The following is a 20,830-nucleotide window of genomic DNA, read 5'->3' as shown; positions in this document are numbered from 1 at the left end:
GTGTAGCTCGTTGGCTGTTGGTTAATCTTCCGCTTATAGAAAGGTGGGGTAGGCAGCCATGACACACTTCGAAATTCGGGGTACCATAGGTCTTGAATTTGGCATAGAACAAGAGACGAATTTCACGATGTATGACGCGTGACACGTGACTTCTCCTGTCTGCGCAATTCTTTTGTAAAACTTTTGTAAAATAAAAACAAAAAATAAATAAACAGACGTTCCAGTCGTTTTGGAGATGTGCTTATAAGATGATTTTCCGAAATATGATTGAAATACGATACGAGTTCAGTCTTGGTTTAGAAATTTATTGTTATTCATTTATATGATGCGATGGTTCTGTTGTTTATTTTTATTGTTTTTCCAGCTTCTCCAGTCGTTTCATCTCGTCATTTTCTATATCCAGAGAATAAACAAAGAAAAACTCCCATTGATAAAAAAATTTGATCGGATCAAATTCGACAATACATACCTCTCACTGCTTTTTCAACGGCTGCCTTGTCTTCGACAATGTACCTAAATTGTTTCGAAATTTAAACAACAAAAAAAGTGGATAAGAATTAGGCTTGATCATTGCTTCTTTACTGTTTGTTTGTTCCGTCCCAGCCAAACGATTGGTTTCGATTTCTGGAACAAGATGTGCGTAAAAACATAGTAGGGAACAATTACCAAGCGTTTGCGAAAAAGAAATAAGCACTGAGCGCCGCAATGATGGTCGTAATGAACAGCGAATACTGAAGCGCTTGAAATTCGATGTCAACCGTCTCCGTGTCGATGAACGAAGAACCGGAGCAGTTGTTGCTAGCGGAAGATTCATCCAGCATCATCGCACCGCCATAGTAATCGTACGGTGACATCTTTGTTTCTGCCGCAGCAGTCAGTGACTTTTTGAAACTGTCCGATACCTGTAAGATTCATTGAAAACCATCAGGTGATTCGATTCCGTTTAATCCGAGGATCCTATGACAGATACCAGTCCAACGATGTAAGGAGATCCGGCATCACCCAGAGCGTGGGATACAAGGATGGAAAAAGCTTCAGCCGTTGAACGCCTCGTTGGAATAACGACGTACTACATCAGAGCAAAACAAAACAGTTCAAATTGAATGGATGGTAAACATTAGAACAGTTTAAAGTATACCAGAAGGATGTCACCGACGGGCGCCCTGAACAAGAGGATTGCAAAAGGAGAATTATAGGCAAGCAATGGATATTCGCGCAACATTCAAAATAATTTACCAATTAACGTTAAGGAACCACTGGCCGAAGAAGAGGACGATGTACATTGGCACAGGAGGACCTGATGCAATGGAGCAACCCCAAAAGAGTAATGGAGCGCAGATGACCATACTCCAAGCGCAAACTTGGGCATCGGCAGTTGGATAACGTTTCCTCAATTTCTGTCCGACAAGCGATCCGGATGCGACACCCACAACGCCGGCCAAAGCCGCTTCAAATCCGACTATTAGCGACACCCTTTAATTTTACAATTAATGTTTAGTGTTTTTTTTTTTTCGTCTCAGTTTTAAAGCACTATATATACCTGGTATAAGAAACATCTTCGCCTAATGTTGTAGCCTGTCCTAACGTGATGAATTTAGGACCCCACCACGCCAACGCGCCGGAGACGTATGTTGTTAGCGTGCATCCAGCCGTTGACAATACGAAGCTTTTACTGATCAATTAAAAGAAATGATGTCATGGATGTCATTTTATCAAATAAAATTTTGTCCTCGTGTATGTTTTTGTTGGTATTATCTTACTTTGTAGCCAAGTATTTCAAATCGTCCCAGTACGTAGTTGCGGATAGGGAAGATCCTTCAGCTTCGCCTCTTGGTGGCTCTTGGACGATAAAGATGATCAAAAAGACGGCGATAACGCCCAAAACAGGTGTGACTCGAAGACCCCATTGCCACGAACCAAAAGCACTGGCCATTGCTGCACCAACGATAAATCCTAGACCACTTTATTCAAAAATAAAATAAAAATCAAAATGTTAAATTGGCTGGCTTTGCTGGGGCGTATTGTTCACAAACTGCGTACCTTCCGACGGGAATGGCAAAGTAATAAAGAATAAGAAACTTGGATCGAGTGTCACCGACGCAAACATCAGAAATGATAGTGGGCGAAACGGTGGAAAACATCGATTCGCCGATGCCGACCAAAATTCTTGACGTCAAGAAGAGACTGTAAGTTTCTGAAAACGAACCAGCCAAATTCGATATTCCCCAAAAAGTAATACCAACTGCCATAATGAGCCTTTTGGAAGAATTTTCAATACATTCATGTCAGATAGAATGATGTCCACTTTATTATGTTTCGATTTTCATACCTGCGAGAGAACCTGTCACCCAGGTAACCGACCATGGGCGAGAAAAGCATGTAGGAAACAACGAAAGCAGTTGAGAGCAGACCACCTTGCGCGTCACTGATATCGAAAAAACATTGAATCTCCGGCAAAATTCCTGCATGACAAGAATGAGAGTACCGTTTTAACAGGTTCTATTTACGATAAATCAATTTGAGCTGGTTAAATATTGTCGTAATTCAGCATCCCACAACGTTGGGTGCGATCTTGCATTCACGATAAAATGTGGTGTCGTATACAAACACACACAGCGTACCTGCGATAGTGAAGCGATCCATGTACTTTAATAGATTAACAAAACACAGGATGATGACGGTCATGTACTGGCGTTTAGTCATTTGCTTAACCTCTTCAATGGATGTCGCGGACGAAGTCATTGAAGACGATGATGCACGGCTGTCATTTAACTTCTCTTCTTTGCCAATTGATGTTAAATCTTCTTTAGTTGACAATGAGGACGATTTTTCTTCATCTACCTGAATGGATGGTTTGACGTCAGTGTCGCTTTCTGCTGTCGTCTCGTGTGTGTTTTCTTCGACACCGATTGAATTTGATCTTCTCGACGATAAAGACTTGTTATCAGCATTGTCGTGTTTGTGATCAACTGGTTCGACGAGTTGCTGTTCTGGTTTCTCGTCCTTTTGAGCCTCCGGTTTCTCATCCTCGATGTGAATCTGGTCGATAACCGACTGATGATTGCTGGTTTCTGGGGCGTCCGTATCCATTAGCAATCCACAACGTCCTCTTCTCTAAAAATGAAGAACCAAACAGAACGGTGGCTGTTGAATTCCCAGATGATGGGAACCAACTAAACCCAAAGTGTTGGACACTTTTATTTATATCTATACGTTTATTTTTCGTGTGGTGAGACTTGAAAGGTTTAGATTACGTCTTATCTGTACTGTGTTGTGATATGCTATAAAAACATAACCTTAAACGCAGACATACAAGGATATGACGATACAAATCCATTTAATCATGCTATTATTTGTTGTAAAGCCCAAATCGATACACCTTAATTAATACATGTAACATATTCCGTTTAAGAATTTTCACGTCTTGCGTGCAAGTACATCACAAGCATCTTCTTGGAATGCTGTCGACAAATTCATTTGAGGCACTGCGGGTTTAGCTGCTGTAAACTTCATTTGCTGTTCGGTCATTTCCAGTCGCTTCATTTCGTTGTTTTCTGTATGTTTAAAAAATTTACAATATTAAAATTTGATTGTTTACGTCACTTTTCGTGGATGAATCGACAACGTTAGAGCCTCCCTCAAACATTTTCACGAATAATTCAGTGTCATTCAAGCAAAAAAATGTTCGTTAAAAAACCCTTATTGCGTCAGTCGATTCAGCCACTACTAAACGTTTGTCCAGCAAACACAAAGCGCCTAGAGCTTATCGTTTACCTGTCACTGCCTTGTCAACTAAGGCTTTGTCCTTTACAATATACCTTGAAAAAAATTCGAAAAATTTAACTTGATTTCAGAATTCAATGTGTTGATAAAAGAGGTGGGTAATACCATGCGCTGGCAAAGAAGAAAACTGCGCTAAGTTCTGCAATGATTGTCCCAATTAAAAACGCATACTGCAAAGAGAGAAAGTCTATGTCGACCGTCTCGGGATCGATGAACGATGAACCGGAGCAGTTGTTGCTAGCGGAGGATTCGTCCAACATCATCGCACCGCCATAGTAATCATACGATGGCATCTTTGTTTCTGACGCAGCAGTAAGTTATGCTTTGAAGCTGTCAGATACCTTCGGAATGATAAAGGAAAACAAACAGTTATAAAGAAAAAACTATCGAATCATTTTCATTTGATTTTATGTTCTCTAAAGATCGCCTTTGTTTTGTATCAGATCTATTCATGAATAATTACATACCAGACCAGTTATGTATGGAGATCCGGCATCTCCTAGGGCATGAGAAATGAGGATAAAGAATCCTTCCGCCGTGGCACGTCTTGTTGGGATAACAACATACTATAAACCGAAAATGAATTAAACGAAAGCTAATTACAACGACTCGCAATAAATGAAGGCATACCAAAAGAATGTCACCGACTGGAGCCCTAAGTTACAAGCAGGAAAATTCACTAAACAAAGAAGACGCAGAAGGTAATGACTAATTTGATTATATGTGTACCTACCAGTTGACGTTGAGGAGCCATTGGGCGAAGAAAAGAATGACGTATGTTGGTATAGGAGGGCCGGCAGCAACATAACAACCCCAGTAAAACAATGGAGCAGCTATCAACATGCTCCAAGCGCAAACTTGAGGATCGGCAGTTGGATAACGTTTCCTTAGCTTTTGGCCGAGCAGCGATCCTGTGGCGACGCCAATTATTCCAGCCAGAGCTGCCTCAGCGCCGACGATTGAAGAAACTCTTTAATGAAATCCCAGACAGGTAATGAATGCTATTTTTTAAAAAATTATTCCTGTACTTGGCATATGAAACATCTTCGCCTTTCGTTGTGGCTTGTCCTAGCGCAATAAATTTTGGACCCCACCAGGCCATTGCTCCGGCGACGAATGATGTTAGAGTCCCACCAGCTGTTGCAAATATGTAGGTTTTGCTAATGTTGGGAAACATGGTAAAGTTCGAACATTTGTTGTTATTTTTCATATTAAAATGTGTCGAGGATTTACTTCTTTCCCAGGTATTTGAGATCGTCCCAGTAAGAAGTTGCGGATAGCTTGGATCCCTCGGCTTCTCCTCTAGGTGGCTCTTGCACAACAAAAACGATGAGCAAAACTGCGACGAAACCCAAAACAGGTGTGACTCGAAGACCCCATTGCCAAGAACCGAAAGCACTAGCCATCGCTGCACCAACGATAAACCCTAGACCACTTTAATTCATCGATATATTTGCAAAGCATTTCAATCACAAGCTTTATAACGAAATTAAATCAGTTCTAGTGCTGGATCTACCTTCCGACTGGTACTGCGATATAGTAAAGGATGAGAAACTTGGACCGGACATCGCCCTTGCACACATCTGAAATGATAGTCGGCGACACGGTGGAGAACATCGATTCACCGATGCCTACCAAAATCCTCGACGTTAAGAGGAGACCGTAAGTTTCGGAGAACGATCCAGCCAAATTTGAAACACCCCAAAAAGTGATACCGACTCCCATGATGATCCTGTTTTAAATGGAAGGATAATTCAAGTAATGTAGTAGGATATGAACGAAAAGATTGAAAACCTGCGGGAGAATCTGTCACCCAGGTAGCCGAAAATAGGTGAAAATATCATGTAGGAAGCAATGAAGGCAGTTGAGAGTAAACCACCTTGAGCATCGCTGATGCCGAAAGCGCATTGGACCTCCGGTAAAATACCTGAATGTTAACCCAATAAATTATACCCTTAACAAAGCGCTTAATTAAACAAAAGATAAAAATGCTTTTCTACACGATTAGAGAGCCACAAATATGATAGCAATAGAGGAAATCTTACCCGCAATAGTGAACCTATCAATGTACTTCAATAGATTGACATAGCAAAGGATTATAACGGTTGCGTATTGACGCGTCGACATTTTCTTAACTTCATCACTTGTTTTCGTTGAACAAGAAATCGATGGTGTTCCACTGTCGTCACTTGGCTTCTGCTTAGTTGAATCCAAAGACGAATCCCCTGTATATACATTGAAAACGGAAGCTTTTTCTTCAATTGTATTTAGTGAAATTGATCCATCGTTATCGATCTTTGGCTGCTTAATTTGTTTTCACCTGCGACCAAAGATGTTGAGGAGGATGAGGATAGCGACTGTTTGTAACTATCAGTTTTCTGGTGGGAATCAACGATTGAATTTTGGGTTTCTTCCGGCTGTGTCTGATAGCTTCCATTCTGCACGGGAACTTGTTCGTTTACGTTTGTCGAATCCATTAGAAATTTACCTGTAACTGCGTGGAATGTTGATTCAAGTGTTTCTAGATTCTCAGTTGATAGAAACTAAGACCGAAATCACGAAGGCTGAGATTGATATATGCGTCATTAGTTTTTCGATACTGGGTGGGGCTTAAACGTCCGTCCTCTATTGTGATACGCAAGGAATACAACAAGATTTAAATAGAACTATTTGTTGACATGCTGATACCACATCAACCTGTCGCATGCATACAAACAGACCACCGCTTTACGTAATTCATCAATGAACCGCCAACTTTATCAAAACTAAATCAGTAAAATTTACAATAACAGAAAACCTTTGGAAATTATTTCAAGTATACTAGTTCATTTCTGCGATTGCGCTGCATATAGTAGTTATTTATTTAAGAATTTAACTTAACGACGGTGAACCAAACGAAATGGTTACAAGTATTCGCTGATAACAATGGTGGGAGGGGTAACTGTTGGCTTGTTGCTTATAGAATCATCGACTGTTGATTCAGACTGAACGGAATTATCATTTTTAATTCGATTTATGGCCGCAGCTCGATCAACTTCCGCTTTGTCATCGATGATCGTCCACGACGTGGCGATGAAGGCAAATGCACCAAGAACCTAAATCAAAAAGTCTTGTTTTGTTTAACTATAAAATGAGAATAGAATTAACTATTTTTACCTGAATGAATAAAGCAATAAACAAGGCGTATTGAAGGGCCGTAAAGTCCCGCTCGGCTGTCGTGACATCAATGGGTGACAAGTCACAATCTTGCTCTTCAATTGGAAGCGTCCCATGCGTCCGTGAAGCGATCCATGTACTTTAATAGATTAACAAAACACAAGATGATGACGGTCATGTACTGGCGTTTAGTCATTTGCTTAACCTCTTCAATGGATGTCGCGGACGAAGTCATTGAAGACGATGATGCACGGCTGTCATTTAACTTCTCTTCTTTGCCAATTGATGTAGAATCTTTTTTCATTGACAATGAGGACGATTTTTCTTCATCTACCTGAATGGATGGTTTGACGTCAGTGTCGCTTTCTGCTGTCGTCTCGTGTGTGTTTTCTTCGACACCGATTGAATTTGATCTTCTCGACGATAAAGACTTGTTATCAGCATTGTCGTGTTTGTGATCAACTGGTTCGACGAGTTGCTGTTCTGGTTTCTCGTCCTTTTGAGCCTCCGGTTTCTCATCCTCGATGTGAATCTGGTCGATAACCGACTGATGGTTGCCGGTTTCTGGGGCGTCCGTATCCATTAGCAATCCGCAACGTCCTCTTCTCTAAAAATGAAGAACCAAACAGAACGGCGGCTGTTGAATTCCCAGATGATGGGAACCAACTAAACCCAAAGTGTTGGACACTTTTATTTATATCTATACGTTTATTTTTCGTGTGGTGAGACTTGAAAGGTTTAGATTACGTCTTATCTGTACTGTGTTGTGATATGCTATAAAAACATAACCTTAAACGCAGACACACAAGGATATGACGATACAAATCCATTTAATCATGCTATTATTTGTTGTAAAGCCCAAATCGATACACCTTAATTAATACATGTAACATATTCCGTTTAAGAATTTTCACGTCTCGCGTGCAAGTACATCACAAGCATCTTCTTGGAATGCTGTCGACAAATTCATTTGAGGCACTTCGGGTTTAGCTGCTGTAAACTTCGTTTGCTGTTCGGTCATTTCCAGTTGCTCCATTTCGTTGTTTTCTGTATGTTTTAAAAATTCACAATATTAAAATTTGATTGTTTACGTCACTTTTCGTGGATGAATCGGCAACGTTAGACCTTCCCTCAAACATTTCACGAATAATTCAGTGTCATTCAAGCAAAAAAATGTTGGTTAAAAAACCCTTATTGCGTCAGTCGATTCAGCCACTACTAAACGTTTGTCCAGCGAACACAAAGGGCCTAGAGCTTATCGTTTACCTGTCACTGCCTTGTCAACTAAGGCTTTGTCCTTTACAAAATACCTGGAATAAAATTTGAAACGTTTAACTTGATTACAGAATTCAATGTGTTGATAAAAGAGGTGGATAATACTTTGCGCTGGCAAAGAAGAAAACTGCGCTAAGTTCTCCTGCAATGATTGTCCCAATAAAAAACGTATTCCGCAAAGAGAGAAAGTCTATGTCGACCGTCTCGGGATCGATGAACGATGAACCGGAGCAGTTGTTGCTAACGGAGGATTCGTTCAACATCATCGCATCGCCATAGTAATCATACGATGGCATCTTTGTTTCTGACGCATTAGTAAGTGATGCTTTGAAGCTGTCAGATACCTTTGGAATGATAAAAGAAAAGAAACAGTTATAAAGAAAGAACTATAGAATCATTTTCATTTGATTTTATGTTCTCTAAAGATCGCCTTTGTTTTGTATCAGATCTATTCATGTATAATTACATACCAGACCGATTATGTATGGAGATAAGGCATCTCCAAAGGCATGATAAATGAAGATAAAGAATCCTGCCGCCGTGGCACGTCTTGTTGGGATAACAACATACTATAAACCGAAAATGAATTAAACGAAAGCTAATTACAACGACTTGCAATAAATGAAGGCCTACCAAAAGAATGTCATGGACTGGAACCCTAAAATACAAGAAGGAAAATTCACTAAACAAAGAAGACGCAGAAGGTAATGAATAATTTGATTATACGTGTACCTACCAGTTGACGTTGAGGAGCCATTGGGCGAAGAAAAGGATGACATATGTTAGAATAGGAGGGCCGGTAGCAACATAATAACCGGAACAGAACAATAGAGCAGCTATTAACATGCTGTAACCGCAAACTTTAGGATCGGCATTTGGATAACATTTCCTTAGCTTTTGGCCGAGCAGCGATCCTGTGGTGACGCCAATTATTCCAGCCAGAGCTGCCTTAGCGCAGACGATTGAAGAAACTGGTCTTTAATGAAATCCCAGACAGGTAATGAATGCTATTTTTTTAAAAATTATTCCTGTACTTGGCATATGAAACATCTTCGCCTTTCGTTGTGGCTTGTCCTAGCGCAATAAATTTTGGACCCCACCAGGCCATAGCTCCGGCGACGAATGATGTTAGAGTCTTACCAAATGTTGCAAATATGTAGGTTTTGCTAATGTTGGGAAACATGATAAAGTTCGAACATTTGTTGTTATTTTTCATATTAAAATGTGTCAAGGATTTACTTCTTTCTCAGGTATTTGAGATCGTCACAGAAGCCAGAAGTTGAGGATAGCCTGGATCCCTCGGCTTCTCCTCTGGGTGGCTCTTGCACAACAAAAACGATGAGCAAAACGGCTACGAAACCCAAAACAGGTGTGACTCGAAGACCCCATTGCCAAGAACCGAAAGCACTAGCCATCTCTGCACCAACGATAAACCCTAGACCACTTTAATTCATCGATATATTTGCAAAGCATTTCAATCACAAGCTTTATAACGAAATTAAATCAGTTCTAGTTCTGGATCTACCTTCCGACTGGTACGGCGCTATAGTAAAGGATGCTGAGAAACTTGGACCGGACATCGCCTTTGCCCACATCTAAAATGATAGTCGGCGACACGGTGGAGAACATCAATTCACCGATGCCTACCAAAATCCTCGACGTTAAGAGGAGAACGTAGGTTCCGGAGAACGATCCAGCCACATTTGAAACACCCCAAAGAGTGATACCGACTCCCATGATGATCCTGTTTTAAATGGAAGGATAATTTAAGTAATGAAGTAGGATATGAACGAAAGAATTGAAAACCTGCGGGAGAATCTGTCACTCAGGTAGCCGAAAATAGGAAAAAATATCATGCAGGAAGCAATGAAGGCAGTTGAGAGTAAACCACCTTGAGCATCGCTGATTCCGAAAGCGCATTGGACCTCCGGTAAAATACCTGAATGTTAACCCAATAAATTATACCCTTAACAAAGCGCTTAATAAAACAAAAGATAAAAATGCTTTTCTACACGATTAGAGAGCCACAAATATGATAACAATAGAGGAAATCTTACCCGCAATAGTGAACCTATCAATGTACTTCAATAGATTGACATAGCAAAGGATTATAACGGTTGCGTATTGACGCGTCGACATTTTCTTAACTTCATCACTTGTTTTCGTTGGACAAGAAATCGATGGTGTTCCACTGTCGTCACTTGGCTTCTGCTTAGTTGAATCCAAAGACGAATCCCCTGTATATACATTGAAAACGGAAGCTTTTTCTTCAATTGTATTTAGTGAAATTGATCCATCGTTATCAATCTTTGGCTGTTTAATTTGTTTTCACCTGCGACAAAAGATGTTGAGGAGGATGAGGATAGCGACTGTTTGTAACTATCAGTTTTCTGGTGGGAATCAAAGATCGAATTTTGGGTTTCTTCCGGCTGTGTCTGATAGCTTCCATTCTGCACGGGAACTTGTTCGTTTACGTTTGTCGAATCCATTAGAAATTTACCTGTAACTGCGTGGAATGTTGATTCAAGTGTTTCTAGATTCTCAGTTGGTAGAAACTAAGACCGAAATCACGAAGGCTGAGATTGATATATGCGTCATTAGTTTTTCGATACTGGGTGGGGCTTAAACGTCCGTCCTCTATTGTGATACGGAAGGAATACAACAAGATATAAATAGAACTATTTGTTGATATGCTGATACCACATCAACCTGTCGTATGCACAAACAGACCACTTTTTATGCTTTACGTAATTCATCAATGAACCACCAACTTTATCAAAACTAAATCAGTAAAATTTACAATAACAGAAAACCTTTGGAAATTATTTCAAGCATACTAGTTCATTTCTGCGATTGCGCTGCATAGTAGTTATTTATTTAAGAATTTAACTTAACGACGGTGAACCAAACGAAATGGTTACAAGTATTCGCTGATAACAATGGTGGGAGGGGGTACTGTTGGCTTGTTGCTTATCGAATCATCGACTGTTGATTCAGACTGAGCGGAATTATCATTTTTAATTGGATTTATGGCCGCAGCTCGATCAACTTCCGCTTTGTCATCGATGATCGTCCACGACGTGGCGATGAAGGCAAATGCACCAAGAACCTAAATCAAAAAGTCTTGTTTTGTTTAACTATAAAATGAGAATAGAATTAACTATTTTTACCTGAATGAATAAAGCAATAAACAAGGCGTATTGAAGGGCCGTAAAGTCCCGCTCGGCTGTCGTGACATCAATGGGTGACAAGTCACAATCTTGCTCTTCAATTGGAAGCGTCCCATTACGTAAAAACGACGACGGAGACGCAAGGTACTTGGTACTGTAGCCCGAATCCACGAGTGGTTTAAATGCATCCGATAACTAAACATCAAAATACAACAATGGTCATAGGGCCCTTCCATTTTTCACGTGATTTAAGGAGAAAGAATAATGCGTAGGCTACTAACCAATCCAATGATGTATGGGCTTCCAGCATCACCAAGGACGTGATTCAAGAGAATCTGGAGGGCTTTAGCAGATGATCTTCTCGTAGGAACAATTGTGTACTACAATGGTCATGTTTGAAAATTAAACCAATGCTTTCTTTGATGAGTTAGTGTCTAAGTGTTAAGTTAGTTAAGTCACGCGTACCATAAGCATGTCAGTAGCAAGTGCCCAATTCAAGTTGAGAAACCATTGGCCGAAGAAGAAGGTAATGTAAGTGGGAGCTTCAGGACCGCGGGCTAAGATTGTCATAGCGAAAATGAGTGGTACGCTAGCCAGAACTCCAAAACCACAAATTTCCGGGTCGATCGTCTTCAAGTCGTGACAGAAAAAAAGATTTAAAAATTTTCGCTAAATAAAAGGAACGGTAAATAACTGAGCTACCGGATATTTGCCGCGTAGTTTTGTTCCCATTAAAGAACCGAAAATCACACCCATAAGGCCAGTCACGACCGTTATGAATCCAAAGACCAATGACACTCTGTAAATCAAACGGAAAGAGTAAGCTAAGTTAATCAGTGTATTTTAACTGTTGCTTTCATATACCTGCCGAGGAGATCACGGATATCTTCCGACTGTTGCTCTTCTTGCGTCACCAGTCCTAATGTGATGTATTTAGGTCCCCATGCTCCGAACGCTCCAGCAATGAAAGCCACAGCTGTCTATGCGTCGAAAAGGTATCCAATTCACGGTAAATGTAGTAGAAATAATGTGACTATATTATTAACAATTATTACATACCGTGGCGATGCTGATCCAAATGTAACTTCCACTAAAGAAAACACAGGCAAATGTGTAGCAATTTCATTATGGGGATTTCAAAATATCAATGGTTTATGTCTGTAATACTGTGTGGCGAAATATTTTAGGTCATTCATCCACGATGTGGTTTTCATCCTACTACCCTCGCTCTGGCCGCGTGGTGGATCCTGGAGGAACAGCAGGATTAAAACAACGGTTATGAATCCGAAAACGGGCGTCACTCTCAAACCCCATCTATAAAAAAATAAATTTCTTTATTAGCACAACCAATGTTTGCAAATCATAGACCTAGTTTACTTACCGCCAATCGTCGGCTGCCGTGGCGACTTCAGCGAAAATAATATAACCCAATCCACTGCCATGAAAATCATGAAAATTTGGTTAGTAAAGAATTTTGAAGTTCGTTTAGTACAACAACAACCGATGCGCGTCAATTGTGACACGTGACGAGTACTTATAAACTCTATCGTACCATCACCCCGATAACGGATTATTGTCAGTTAATGTTCAGACTTGTTTGAATTGGATTTGACGTTTGTTTACAAAGTGAAACGAAAAAAATAGCTATGCAACTCGACCATGGGGTCTTGCGGGTTATTTTATCATGCCGGGCAGATAAAGAATGTTTTTAAAAATCCCTTTCTCTCCTAATCGAAATCCGTAAAAGATAGTAAACATTGGGTAAAGACAGTTTGACTAAATGTCCACATTTTAAATCCACGTGCAATCAAAGTGGAATCGGTAATCAGAGAAGCAGACACTGAATGATAGATACCTTCCCACTGGAATAGCGAAGTAATAAACAGCAAGGTATTTCGAGCGGACGTTACTGGCGTAGAGATCGCTGATAATTGCCGGGGCCAAAGCTGAAGAGTTCGTGTAGAAAATCAAAGTGAAATTATTAATATGCCAAAATAAGCCCATTGCAAGTGAACAACGTACAGCTAAAACAGGCTTCCCCGACGCCTGTCAACGATCTGACGACGATAAACGACCACAGTTCCGGCATAAAACTAGCCGTTAATGTGGCGCAAGACCAGAAAAAGATTCCAAGTACCAAAATTAACCTGTACAAATTTAGAAAAATGATATCATTGTTGATGTCCGATACTCATTAGACAAATGGATTGTGTAAAATATGAGAGAAAATACAAGCCTTCGAGAGTATCGGTCTCCTAGGTAACCGACCACAGGAGAAAAAATGACGTAAGGAATGATAAACGCTGTTTGTAAGAGACCGGCTTGTGAGTCAGTAGCTCCTAGATCGCACTGGATTGCTGTCAGGATACCTGCATATCATTTTTTTAAAATCAGAATAAAAGGCATTTTATTTAAAAAAACGGCAAAGGATCTGCTTAACCCAGCTTACCGGCGATGCCGAATCGATCCATGTAGTAGGTGAGATTGAAAAAACAAAGAATGCAAACGGTAGCTACTTTCAAGCGAGATCGTTTGTTGCTTTCCACTTGAACAGTTTCATTCTCCGTTAGTTGAAATTTTTCTTTATTGCCATCGGAAGTTGTTTCTGATAACTGGCTGTCTGTTCCGGCATCCATTGTGATCGATCTTCACGGACGTGAAAAGGCCCTTAACCATCTAGTGACTTCTCCTGTCTGCGCAATTCTTTTGTAAAACTTTTGTAAAATAAAAACCAAAAATAAATAAACAGACGTTCCAGTCGTTTTGGAGATGTGCTTTTAAGAGGATTTTCCGAAATATGATTGAAATACGATACGAGTTCGTAAATACGATACGTCTTAGTTTAGAAATTTATTGTTATTTATTTATATGATGCGATGGTTCTGTTGTTTATTTTTATTGTTCTTCCAGTTTCTTTAGTCGTTTCATCTCGTCATTTTCTATATCCAGAGAATAAACAAAGAAAAACTCCCATTCATAAAAAAATTAGATCGGATCAAATTCGACAATAGAGCAGTAAAACATCCTGCGTTGCGCGTTCTCCACAAATGCGCAAAATCTCATTTGTGTCCAAGTTGGTCTGCTGCGGCAGCAGCGTCTTATGGAGAAACCAACTTCTTCATGTTAGAAATTATGTTTTCATAACTATAATTTAGATTTCCCTCTTTTCTTCCTAGCAGTGGGTACCCTATTCATAATTTCATTTCCCATTTTTTTTTCTAGCCCCAGTTCTATCTAGTTTATTTTTATTTTATTATTGTTTGTAAGTGGCTCGTCTCTTTTAGCCGAAGAATTTCGTTTGCTGCCAGAAATTCGTCTGCTACAAGGGGATGAGCAACAAACCATTCACAAACAATAGTTAAATAAAAATAAACCAGATAGAACTGGGGCTAGAAAAAAAATTAGGAAATGAATAAAGGAATAGGGATTCAAAATTTTTAATAGAAATAGATAGATCTTGATGAGGGCTATTGATATCTGTAAATATTATTTAATTTGAACTTATAGTTTTTCCGCAAAAAATTATTTAAGTTTTACATATATCAGGGAGGTGGGGGTTACCCGATACCCGTGAAACCACACCGACCTTAACAAAAAATTGTAAACCGGTTTACTACCTTAGTAAAAAATTTTTAATGCGATAATTTTGAACAAATGGATAGATCTTATCAAGAGCTACCCATTCCTGCAACTTTTTCAAATATAGAGCTTATAGTTTACTGATTATAATTCATTTTGTTTCACGATCCGTCAAACCACACCGACAAAAATATCCAATCGGTTTACTACTCGGTTAGGTATTTTTTAAGTAAAAATTTTACGGAAGTGGATAGCCCCCATCATCGGCTATCCATTTCTGTAAAATTTGTTTATTTAGACCTAATATGGTTACCTATAAAGCTATTTTAATTTTGTGTACTGGGATAGAGGGATTACCCGAGACACGTTAAACCGTACCGACCTACCTACCTGAAAAATAGCTGATGGGTCATTACTCGGGTAGGTGCTTATCAAGCGGTTTTCTTTCGTTTAAAATACCCACTTTAAAAGATATGGCCCAGCCTTAACTTAAAATGGGTGTGCAAGTGAAGGAAAATAAATAAAACTATGATGTATTGCAAAAAACAAGTCAAATAGGGTACACAGTAATGATATCGGATTTTGGAACCGAATCCACTACCCGAATGCCCATGAGTGGAAATTCACAATTATTACAGTAATTTTAATGAAATTATACCGTTGCTTAATTAAGTAATATTCTAATAAATGAAAAAAAAATATAAAGTTAAAAGGCATTGTATTACGGAAAGGAAACAGAAAGAAAAATAAACAATAAACATAAATAATAACAAACACCAAAAAAAAAAATAACTGCTCGGGGGTTTTATGTTTTTGCCTGACAGGGTTCAGGTCCCTGAACGAGATGGAGTTGCAACTGAATGCGTTAGGCAAGTTGCGCTAGTGTAGCGAATTGAGCTGCCTATCTCTTGCTGCAAATTGAGGCCAGGGACCTGAACCCTAACAGGAGTTGTCGTCATGTTTTGCCTGACAGCGTTCAGGCCCCTGAACGAGATGGAGTTGCTCTATACATACCTCTCACTGCTTTTTCAACGGCTGCCTTGTCTTTGACAATGTACCTAAATTGTTTCGAAATTTAAACAAAAAAAAAAGTGGATAAGAATTAGGCGTGATCATTGCTTCTTTACTGTTTGTTTGTTCCGTCCCAGCCAAACGATTGGTTTCAATTTCTGGAACAAGATGTAAGTAAAAACATAGTAGGGAACAATTACCAAGCGTTTGCGAAAAAGAAATAAGCACTGAGCGCCGCAATGATGGTCGTAATGAACAGCGAATACTGAAGCGCTTGAAATTCGATGTCAACCGTCTCCGTGTCGATGAACGAAGAACCGGAGCAGTTGTTGCTAGCGGAAGATTCATCCAGCATCATCGCACCACCATAGTAATCGTACGGTGACATCTTTGTTTCTGCCGCAGCAGTCAGTGACTTTTTGAAACTGTCTGATACCTGTAAGATTCATTGAAAACTATCAGATGATTCGATTCCGTTTAATCCGAGGATCCTATGACATATACCACTCCAACGATGTAAGGAGATCCGGCATCACCCAGAGCGTGGGATACAAGGATGGAAAAAGCTTCAGCCGTTGAACGCCTCGTTGGAATAACGACGTACTACATCAGAGCAAAACAAAACAGTTCAAATTGAATGGATGGTAAACATTAGAACAGTTTAAAGTATACCAGAAGGATGTCACCGACGGGCGCCCTGAACAAGAGGATTGCAAAAGGAGAATTATAGGCAAGCAATAGATATTCGCGCAACATTCAAAACGATTTACCAATTAACGTTAAGGAACCACTGGCCGAAGAAGAGGACGATGTACATTGACACAGGAGGACCTGATGCAATGGAGCAACCCCAAAGAGTAATGGAGCGCAGATGACCATACTCCAAGCGCAAACTTGTGCATCGGCAGTTGGATAACGTTTCCTCAATTTCTGTCCGACAAGCGATCCGGATGCGACACCCACAACGTCGGCCAAAGCCGCTTCAAATCCTACTATTAGCGACACCCTTTAATTTTACAATTAATTATTAGTGTTTTTTTTTCGTCTCAGTTATAAAGCACTATATATAGGCTACCTGGTATAAGAAACATCTTCGCCTAATGTTGTAGCCTGGATGATGATGACGGTCATGTACTGGCGTTTAGTCATTTGCTTAACCTCTTCAATGGATGTCGCGGACGAAGTCATTGAAGACGATGATGCACGGCTGTCATTTAACTTCTCTTCTTTGCCAATTGATGTCGAATCTTTTTTGATTGGCAATGAGGACGATTTTTCTTCATCTACCTGAATGGATGGTTTGACGTCAGTGTCGCTTTCTGCTGTCGTCTTGTGTGTGTTTTCTTCGACACCGATTGAATTTGATCTTCTCGACGATAAAGACTTGTTATCAGCATTGTCGTGTTTGTGATCAACTGGTTCGACGAGTTGCTGTTCTGGTTTCTCGTCCTTTTGAGCCTCCGGTTTCTCATCCTCGATGTGAATCTGGTCGATAACCGACTGATGGTTGCCGGTTTCTGGGGCGTCCGTATCCATTAGCAATCCGCAACGTCCTCTTCTCTAAAAATGAAGAACCAAACAGAACGGCGGCTGTTGAATTCCCAGATGATGGGAACCAACTAAACCCAGAATGTTGGACACTTTTATTTATATCTATACGTTTATTTTTCGTGTGGTGAGACTTGAAAGGTTTAGATTACGTCTTATCTGTACTGTGTTGTGATATGCTATAAAAACATAACCTTAAACGCAGACACACAAGGATATGACGATACAAATCCATTTAATCATGCTATTATTTGTTGTAAAGCCCAAATCGATACACCTTAATTAATACATTTAACATATTCCGTATTCCGTTTAAAAATTTTCACGTCTTGAGTGCAAGTACATCACAAGCATCTTCTGGGAGTGCTGTCGACAAATTCATTTGAGGCACTGCGGGTTTAGCTGCTGTAAACTTCGTTTGCTGTTCGGTCATTTCCAGTCGCTTCATTTCGTTGTTTTCTGTATGTTTTAAAAATTCACAATATTAAAATTTGATTGTTTACGTCACTTTTTGTGGATGAATCGGCAACGTTAGACCTTTTCACGAATAATTCAGTGTCATTCAAGCAAAAAAAATGTTCGTTAAAAAACCCTTATTGCGTCAGTCGATTCAGCCACTACTAAACGTTTGTCCAGCAAACACAAAGAGCCTAGAGCTTATCGTTTACCTGTCACTGCCTTGTCAACTAAGGTTTTGTCCTTTACAATATACCTGGAATAAAATTCGAAACGTTTAACTTGATTTCAGAATTCAATGTGTTGATAAAAGAGGTGGGTAATACCATGCGCTGGCAAAGAAGAAAACTGCGCTAAGTTCTGCAATGATTGTCCCAATTAAAAACGCATACTGCAAAGAGAGAAAGTCTATGTCGACCGTCTCGGGATCGATGAACGATGAACCGGAGCAGTTGTTGCTAGCGGAGGATTCGTCCAACATCATCGCACCGCCATAGTAATCATACGATGGCATCTTTGTTTCTGACGCAGCAGTAAGTGATGCTTTGAAGCTGTCAGATATCTTCGGAATGATAAAGGAAAACAAACAGTTATAAAGAAAAAAACTATCGAATCATTTTCATTTGATTTTATGTTCTCTAAAGATCGCCTTTGTCTTGTATCAGATCTATTCATGTATAATTACATACCAGACCGGTTATGTATGGAGATCCGGCATCTCCTAGGGCATGAGAAATGAGGATAAAGAATCCTTCCGCCGTGGCACGTCTTGTTGGGATAACAACATACTATAAACCGAAAATGAATTAAACGAAAGCTAATTACAACGGCTCGCAATAAATGAAGGCATACCAAAAGAATGTCACCGACTGGAGCCCTAAGTTACAAGCAGGAAAATTCACTAAACACAGAAGACGCAGAAGGTAATGAATAATTTGATTATACGTGTACCTACCAGTTGACGTTGAGGAGCCATTGGGCGAAGAAAAGGATGACATATGTTGGTATAGGAGGGCCGGCAGCAACATAACAACCCCAGTAAAACAATGGAGCAGCTATCAACATGCTCCAAGCGCAAACTTGAGGATCGGCAGTTGGATAACGTTTCCTTAGCTTTTGGCCGAGCAGCGATCCTGTGGCGACGCCAATTATTCCAGCCAGAGCTGCCTCAGCGCCGACGATTGAAGAAACTCTTTAATGAAATCCCAGACAGGTAATGAATGCTATTTTTTAAAAAATTATTCCTGTACTTGGCATATGAAACATCTTCGCCTTTCGTTGTGGCTTGTCCTAGCGCAATAAATTTTGGACCCCACCAGGCCATTGCTCCGGCGACGAATGATGTTAGAGTCCCACCAGCTGTTGCAAATATGTAGGTTTTGCTAATGTTGGGAAACATGGTAAAGTTCGAACATTTGTTGTTATTTTTCATATTAAAATGTGTCGAGGATTTACTTCTTTCCCAGGTATTTGAGATCGTCCCAGTAAGAAGTTGCGGATAGCTTGGATCCCTCGGCTTCTCCTCTAGGTGGCTCTTGCACAACAAAAACGATGAGCAAAACTGCGACGAAACCCAAAACAGGTGTGACTCGAAGACCCCATTGCCAAGAACCGAAAGCACTAGCCATCGCTGCACCAACGATAAACCCTAGACCACTTTAATTCATCGATATATTTGCAAAGCATTTCAATCACAAGCTTTATAACGAAATTAAATCAGTTCTAGTGCTGGATCTACCTTCCGACTGGTACTGCGATATAGTAAAGGATGAGAAACTTGGACCGGACATCGCCCTTGCACACATCTGAAATGATAGTCGGCGACACGGTGGAGAACATCGATTCACCGATGCCTACCAAAATCCTCGACGTTAAGAGGAGACCGTAAGTTTCGGAGAACGATCCAGCCAAATTTGAAACACCCCAAAAAGTGATACCGACTCCCATGATGATCCTGTTTTAAATGGAAGGATAATTCAAGTAATGTAGTAGGATATGAACGAAAAGATTGAAAACCTGCGGGAGAATCTGTCACCCAGGTAGCCGAAAATAGGTGAAAATATCATGTAGGAAGCAATGAAGGCAGTTGAGAGTAAACCACCTTGAGCATCGCTGATGCCGAAAGCGCATTGGACCTCCGGTAAAATACCTGAATGTTAACCCAATAAATTATACCCTTAACAAAGCGCTTAATTAAACAAAAGATAAAAATGCTTTTCTACACGATTAGAGAGCCACAAATATGATAGCAATAGAGGAAATCTTACCCGCAATAGTGAACCTATCAATGTACTTCAATAGATTGACATAGCAAAGGATTATAACGGTTGCGTATTGACGCGTCGACATTTTCTTAACTTCATCACTTGTTTTCGTTGAACAAGAAATCGATGGTGTTCCACTGTCGTCACTTGGCTTCTGCTTAGTTGAATCCAAAGACGAATCCCCTGTATATACATTGAAAACGGAAGCTTTTTCTTCAATTGTATTTAGTGAAATTGATCCATCGTTATCGATCTTTGGCTGCTTAATTTGTTTTCACCTGCGACCAAAGATGTTGAGGAGGATGAGGATAGCGACTGTTTGTAACTATCAGTTTTCTGGTGGGAATCAACGATTGAATTTTGGGTTTCTTCCGGCTGTGTCTGATAGCTTCCATTCTGCACGGGAACTTGTTCGTTTACGTTTGTCGAATCCATTAGAAATTTACCTGTAACTGCGTGGAATGTTGATTCAAGTGTTTCTAGATTCTCAGTTGATAGAAACTAAGACCGAAATCACGAAGGCTGAGATTGATATATGCGTCATTAGTTTTTCGATACTGGGTGGGGCTTAAACGTCCGTCCTCTATT

General features: G+C 40.1%; 5 protein-coding genes across 12 annotated transcripts; all 5 read right to left on the bottom strand.

Moving 5' to 3' along the window:
- Window positions 1-289: 289 nt before the first annotated feature.
- Window positions 290-17,608, bottom strand: LOC116924080 (protein spinster). Of its 3 annotated transcripts, XM_045176481.1 has the most exons (12): window positions 17,106-17,608; window positions 2,622-2,685; window positions 2,330-2,462; window positions 2,041-2,256; window positions 1,761-1,961; window positions 1,541-1,672; window positions 1,237-1,473; window positions 1,139-1,163; window positions 971-1,069; window positions 667-902; window positions 470-513; window positions 290-393 (listed from the first exon to the last, which is right to left on the bottom strand). In XM_045176481.1, the coding sequence occupies exons 1-12, from the start codon at window positions 17,508-17,510 to the stop codon at window positions 350-352; spliced, it is 1,836 nt and encodes a 611-aa protein (XP_045032416.1). In that variant the 5' UTR covers window positions 17,511-17,608; the 3' UTR covers window positions 290-349. The 3 variants fall into 3 exon arrangements, with proteins under 3 accessions (XP_045032416.1, XP_045032415.1, XP_032786557.2); XM_045176480.1 differs by lacking the exon at window positions 17,106-17,608 and having other exon boundaries at window positions 2,622-3,191; XM_032930666.2 differs by lacking the exons at window positions 290-393; window positions 470-513; window positions 17,106-17,608 and having other exon boundaries at window positions 663-902; window positions 2,622-3,191.
- On the bottom strand, window positions 3,321-6,357 carry LOC123474405 (protein spinster-like). Of its 3 annotated transcripts, none has more exons than XM_045176532.1 (12): window positions 6,104-6,357; window positions 5,829-6,008; window positions 5,578-5,710; window positions 5,300-5,515; window positions 5,017-5,217; window positions 4,812-4,943; window positions 4,517-4,753; window positions 4,414-4,438; window positions 4,251-4,349; window positions 3,889-4,124; window positions 3,775-3,818; window positions 3,321-3,554 (listed from the first exon to the last, which is right to left on the bottom strand). In XM_045176532.1, exons 1-10 carry the CDS (start codon window positions 6,258-6,260, stop codon window positions 4,101-4,103), a joined length of 1,404 nt encoding a protein of 467 aa, XP_045032467.1. In that variant the 5' UTR covers window positions 6,261-6,357; the 3' UTR covers window positions 3,321-3,554; window positions 3,775-3,818; window positions 3,889-4,100. The 3 variants fall into 3 exon arrangements, with proteins under 3 accessions (XP_045032467.1, XP_045032464.1, XP_045032466.1); XM_045176529.1 differs by having other exon boundaries at window positions 5,829-6,038; window positions 6,104-6,332; XM_045176531.1 differs by having other exon boundaries at window positions 5,829-6,032; window positions 6,104-6,332.
- Window positions 6,590-14,035, bottom strand: LOC116936501 (protein spinster). Of its 2 annotated transcripts, XM_045176497.1 has the most exons (14): window positions 13,834-14,035; window positions 13,621-13,753; window positions 13,407-13,531; window positions 13,240-13,330; window positions 12,766-12,819; window positions 12,552-12,698; window positions 12,444-12,474; window positions 12,249-12,364; window positions 12,087-12,183; window positions 11,850-12,014; window positions 11,666-11,764; window positions 11,474-11,579; window positions 6,940-7,028; window positions 6,590-6,878 (listed from the first exon to the last, which is right to left on the bottom strand). In XM_045176497.1, exons 1-14 carry the CDS (start codon window positions 14,018-14,020, stop codon window positions 6,687-6,689), a joined length of 1,632 nt encoding a protein of 543 aa, XP_045032432.1. In that variant the 5' UTR covers window positions 14,021-14,035; the 3' UTR covers window positions 6,590-6,686. The 2 variants fall into 2 exon arrangements, with proteins under 2 accessions (XP_045032432.1, XP_045032429.1); XM_045176494.1 differs by lacking the exons at window positions 6,590-6,878; window positions 6,940-7,028 and adding an exon at window positions 10,633-11,323 and having other exon boundaries at window positions 11,385-11,579.
- On the bottom strand, window positions 7,753-10,797 carry LOC116924050 (protein spinster homolog 3). Of its 3 annotated transcripts, none has more exons than XM_032930619.2 (12): window positions 10,547-10,797; window positions 10,272-10,481; window positions 10,021-10,153; window positions 9,740-9,958; window positions 9,454-9,657; window positions 9,249-9,380; window positions 8,951-9,190; window positions 8,848-8,872; window positions 8,685-8,783; window positions 8,320-8,558; window positions 8,206-8,249; window positions 7,753-7,986 (listed from the first exon to the last, which is right to left on the bottom strand). In XM_032930619.2, the coding sequence occupies exons 1-12, from the start codon at window positions 10,701-10,703 to the stop codon at window positions 7,850-7,852; spliced, it is 1,839 nt and encodes a 612-aa protein (XP_032786510.2). In that variant the 5' UTR covers window positions 10,704-10,797; the 3' UTR covers window positions 7,753-7,849. The 3 variants fall into 3 exon arrangements, with proteins under 3 accessions (XP_032786510.2, XP_032786520.2, XP_032786529.2); XM_032930629.2 differs by having other exon boundaries at window positions 10,272-10,475; XM_032930638.2 differs by having other exon boundaries at window positions 10,272-10,451; window positions 10,547-10,795.
- Window positions 17,609-17,740: 132 nt separating the features above from the next.
- Window positions 17,741-20,771, bottom strand: LOC123466529 (protein spinster-like). Its single transcript, XM_045176490.1, has 12 exons — window positions 20,521-20,771; window positions 20,246-20,455; window positions 19,995-20,127; window positions 19,717-19,932; window positions 19,434-19,634; window positions 19,229-19,360; window positions 18,934-19,170; window positions 18,831-18,855; window positions 18,668-18,766; window positions 18,305-18,540; window positions 18,191-18,234; window positions 17,741-17,981 (listed from the first exon to the last, which is right to left on the bottom strand). Exons 1-12 carry the CDS (start codon window positions 20,675-20,677, stop codon window positions 17,845-17,847), a joined length of 1,827 nt encoding a protein of 608 aa, XP_045032425.1. The 5' UTR covers window positions 20,678-20,771; the 3' UTR covers window positions 17,741-17,844.
- Between the last annotated feature and the right edge of the window lie 59 nt (window positions 20,772-20,830).

This window comes from Daphnia magna, linkage group LG1, assembly GCF_020631705.1.
Source record: "Daphnia magna isolate NIES linkage group LG1, ASM2063170v1.1, whole genome shotgun sequence".
Taxonomy (NCBI): Eukaryota; Metazoa; Arthropoda; class Branchiopoda; order Diplostraca; family Daphniidae; genus Daphnia; species Daphnia magna.
The sequence above is the reverse complement of the archived record's forward strand: the minus strand, read 5'-3'. Positions and strand labels throughout refer to the sequence as shown.

Excerpts from the sequence above, each read along its gene's own strand:
- LOC123474405 (XM_045176529.1), bottom strand. The coding sequence starts at position 6,260 with ATGGATTCGACAAACGTAAACGAACAAGTTCCCGTGCAGAATGGAAGC. Across the intron at positions 6,039-6,103 it reads CTCAACATCTTTGGTCGCAG|AAAAAGCTTCCGTTTTCAAT; the intron begins GTGAAAACAAAT and ends ATACAATTGAAG. Across the intron at positions 5,711-5,828 it reads TGATAGGTTCACTATTGCGG|GTATTTTACCGGAGGTCCAA; the intron begins GTAAGATTTCCT and ends GTTAACATTCAG.
- LOC116924050 (XM_032930619.2), bottom strand. The coding sequence starts at position 10,703 with ATGGATTCGACAAACGTAAACGAACAAGTTCCCGTGCAGAATGGAAGC. Across the intron at positions 10,154-10,271 it reads TGATAGGTTCACTATTGCGG|GTATTTTACCGGAGGTCCAA; the intron begins GTAAGATTTCCT and ends GTTAACATTCAG. Across the intron at positions 7,987-8,205 it reads AGTTGACAAGGCAGTGACAG|AAAACAACGAAATGGAGCAA; the intron begins GTAAACGATAAG and ends TAAAACATACAG.
- LOC116936501 (XM_045176497.1), bottom strand. The coding sequence starts at position 14,020 with ATGGATGCCGGAACAGACAGCCAGTTATCAGAAACAACTTCCGATGGC. Across the intron at positions 12,015-12,086 it reads AACTACGCGGCAAATATCCG|ACGATCGACCCGGAAATTTG; the intron begins GTAGCTCAGTTA and ends CACGACTTGAAG. Across the intron at positions 6,879-6,939 it reads TTATTGCTTTATTCATTCAG|GTTCTTGGTGCATTTGCCTT; the intron begins GTAAAAATAGTT and ends TTTTTGATTTAG.
- LOC116924080 (XM_045176481.1), bottom strand. The coding sequence starts at position 17,510 with ATGGATACGGACGCCCCAGAAACCGGCAACCATCAGTCGGTTATCGAC. Across the intron at positions 1,070-1,138 it reads CCGTCGGTGACATCCTTCTG|TACGTCGTTATTCCAACGAG; the intron begins GTATACTTTAAA and ends GCTCTGATGTAG. Across the intron at positions 394-469 it reads CGTTGAAAAAGCAGTGAGAG|AAAATGACGAGATGAAACGA; the intron begins GTATGTATTGTC and ends CTCTGGATATAG.
- LOC123466529 (XM_045176490.1), bottom strand. The coding sequence starts at position 20,677 with ATGGATTCGACAAACGTAAACGAACAAGTTCCCGTGCAGAATGGAAGC. Across the intron at positions 19,635-19,716 it reads ATCGCAGTACCAGTCGGAAG|TGGTCTAGGGTTTATCGTTG; the intron begins GTAGATCCAGCA and ends GATGAATTAAAG. Across the intron at positions 19,361-19,433 it reads CTCAAATACCTGGGAAAGAA|CAAAACCTACATATTTGCAA; the intron begins GTAAATCCTCGA and ends TCCCAACATTAG.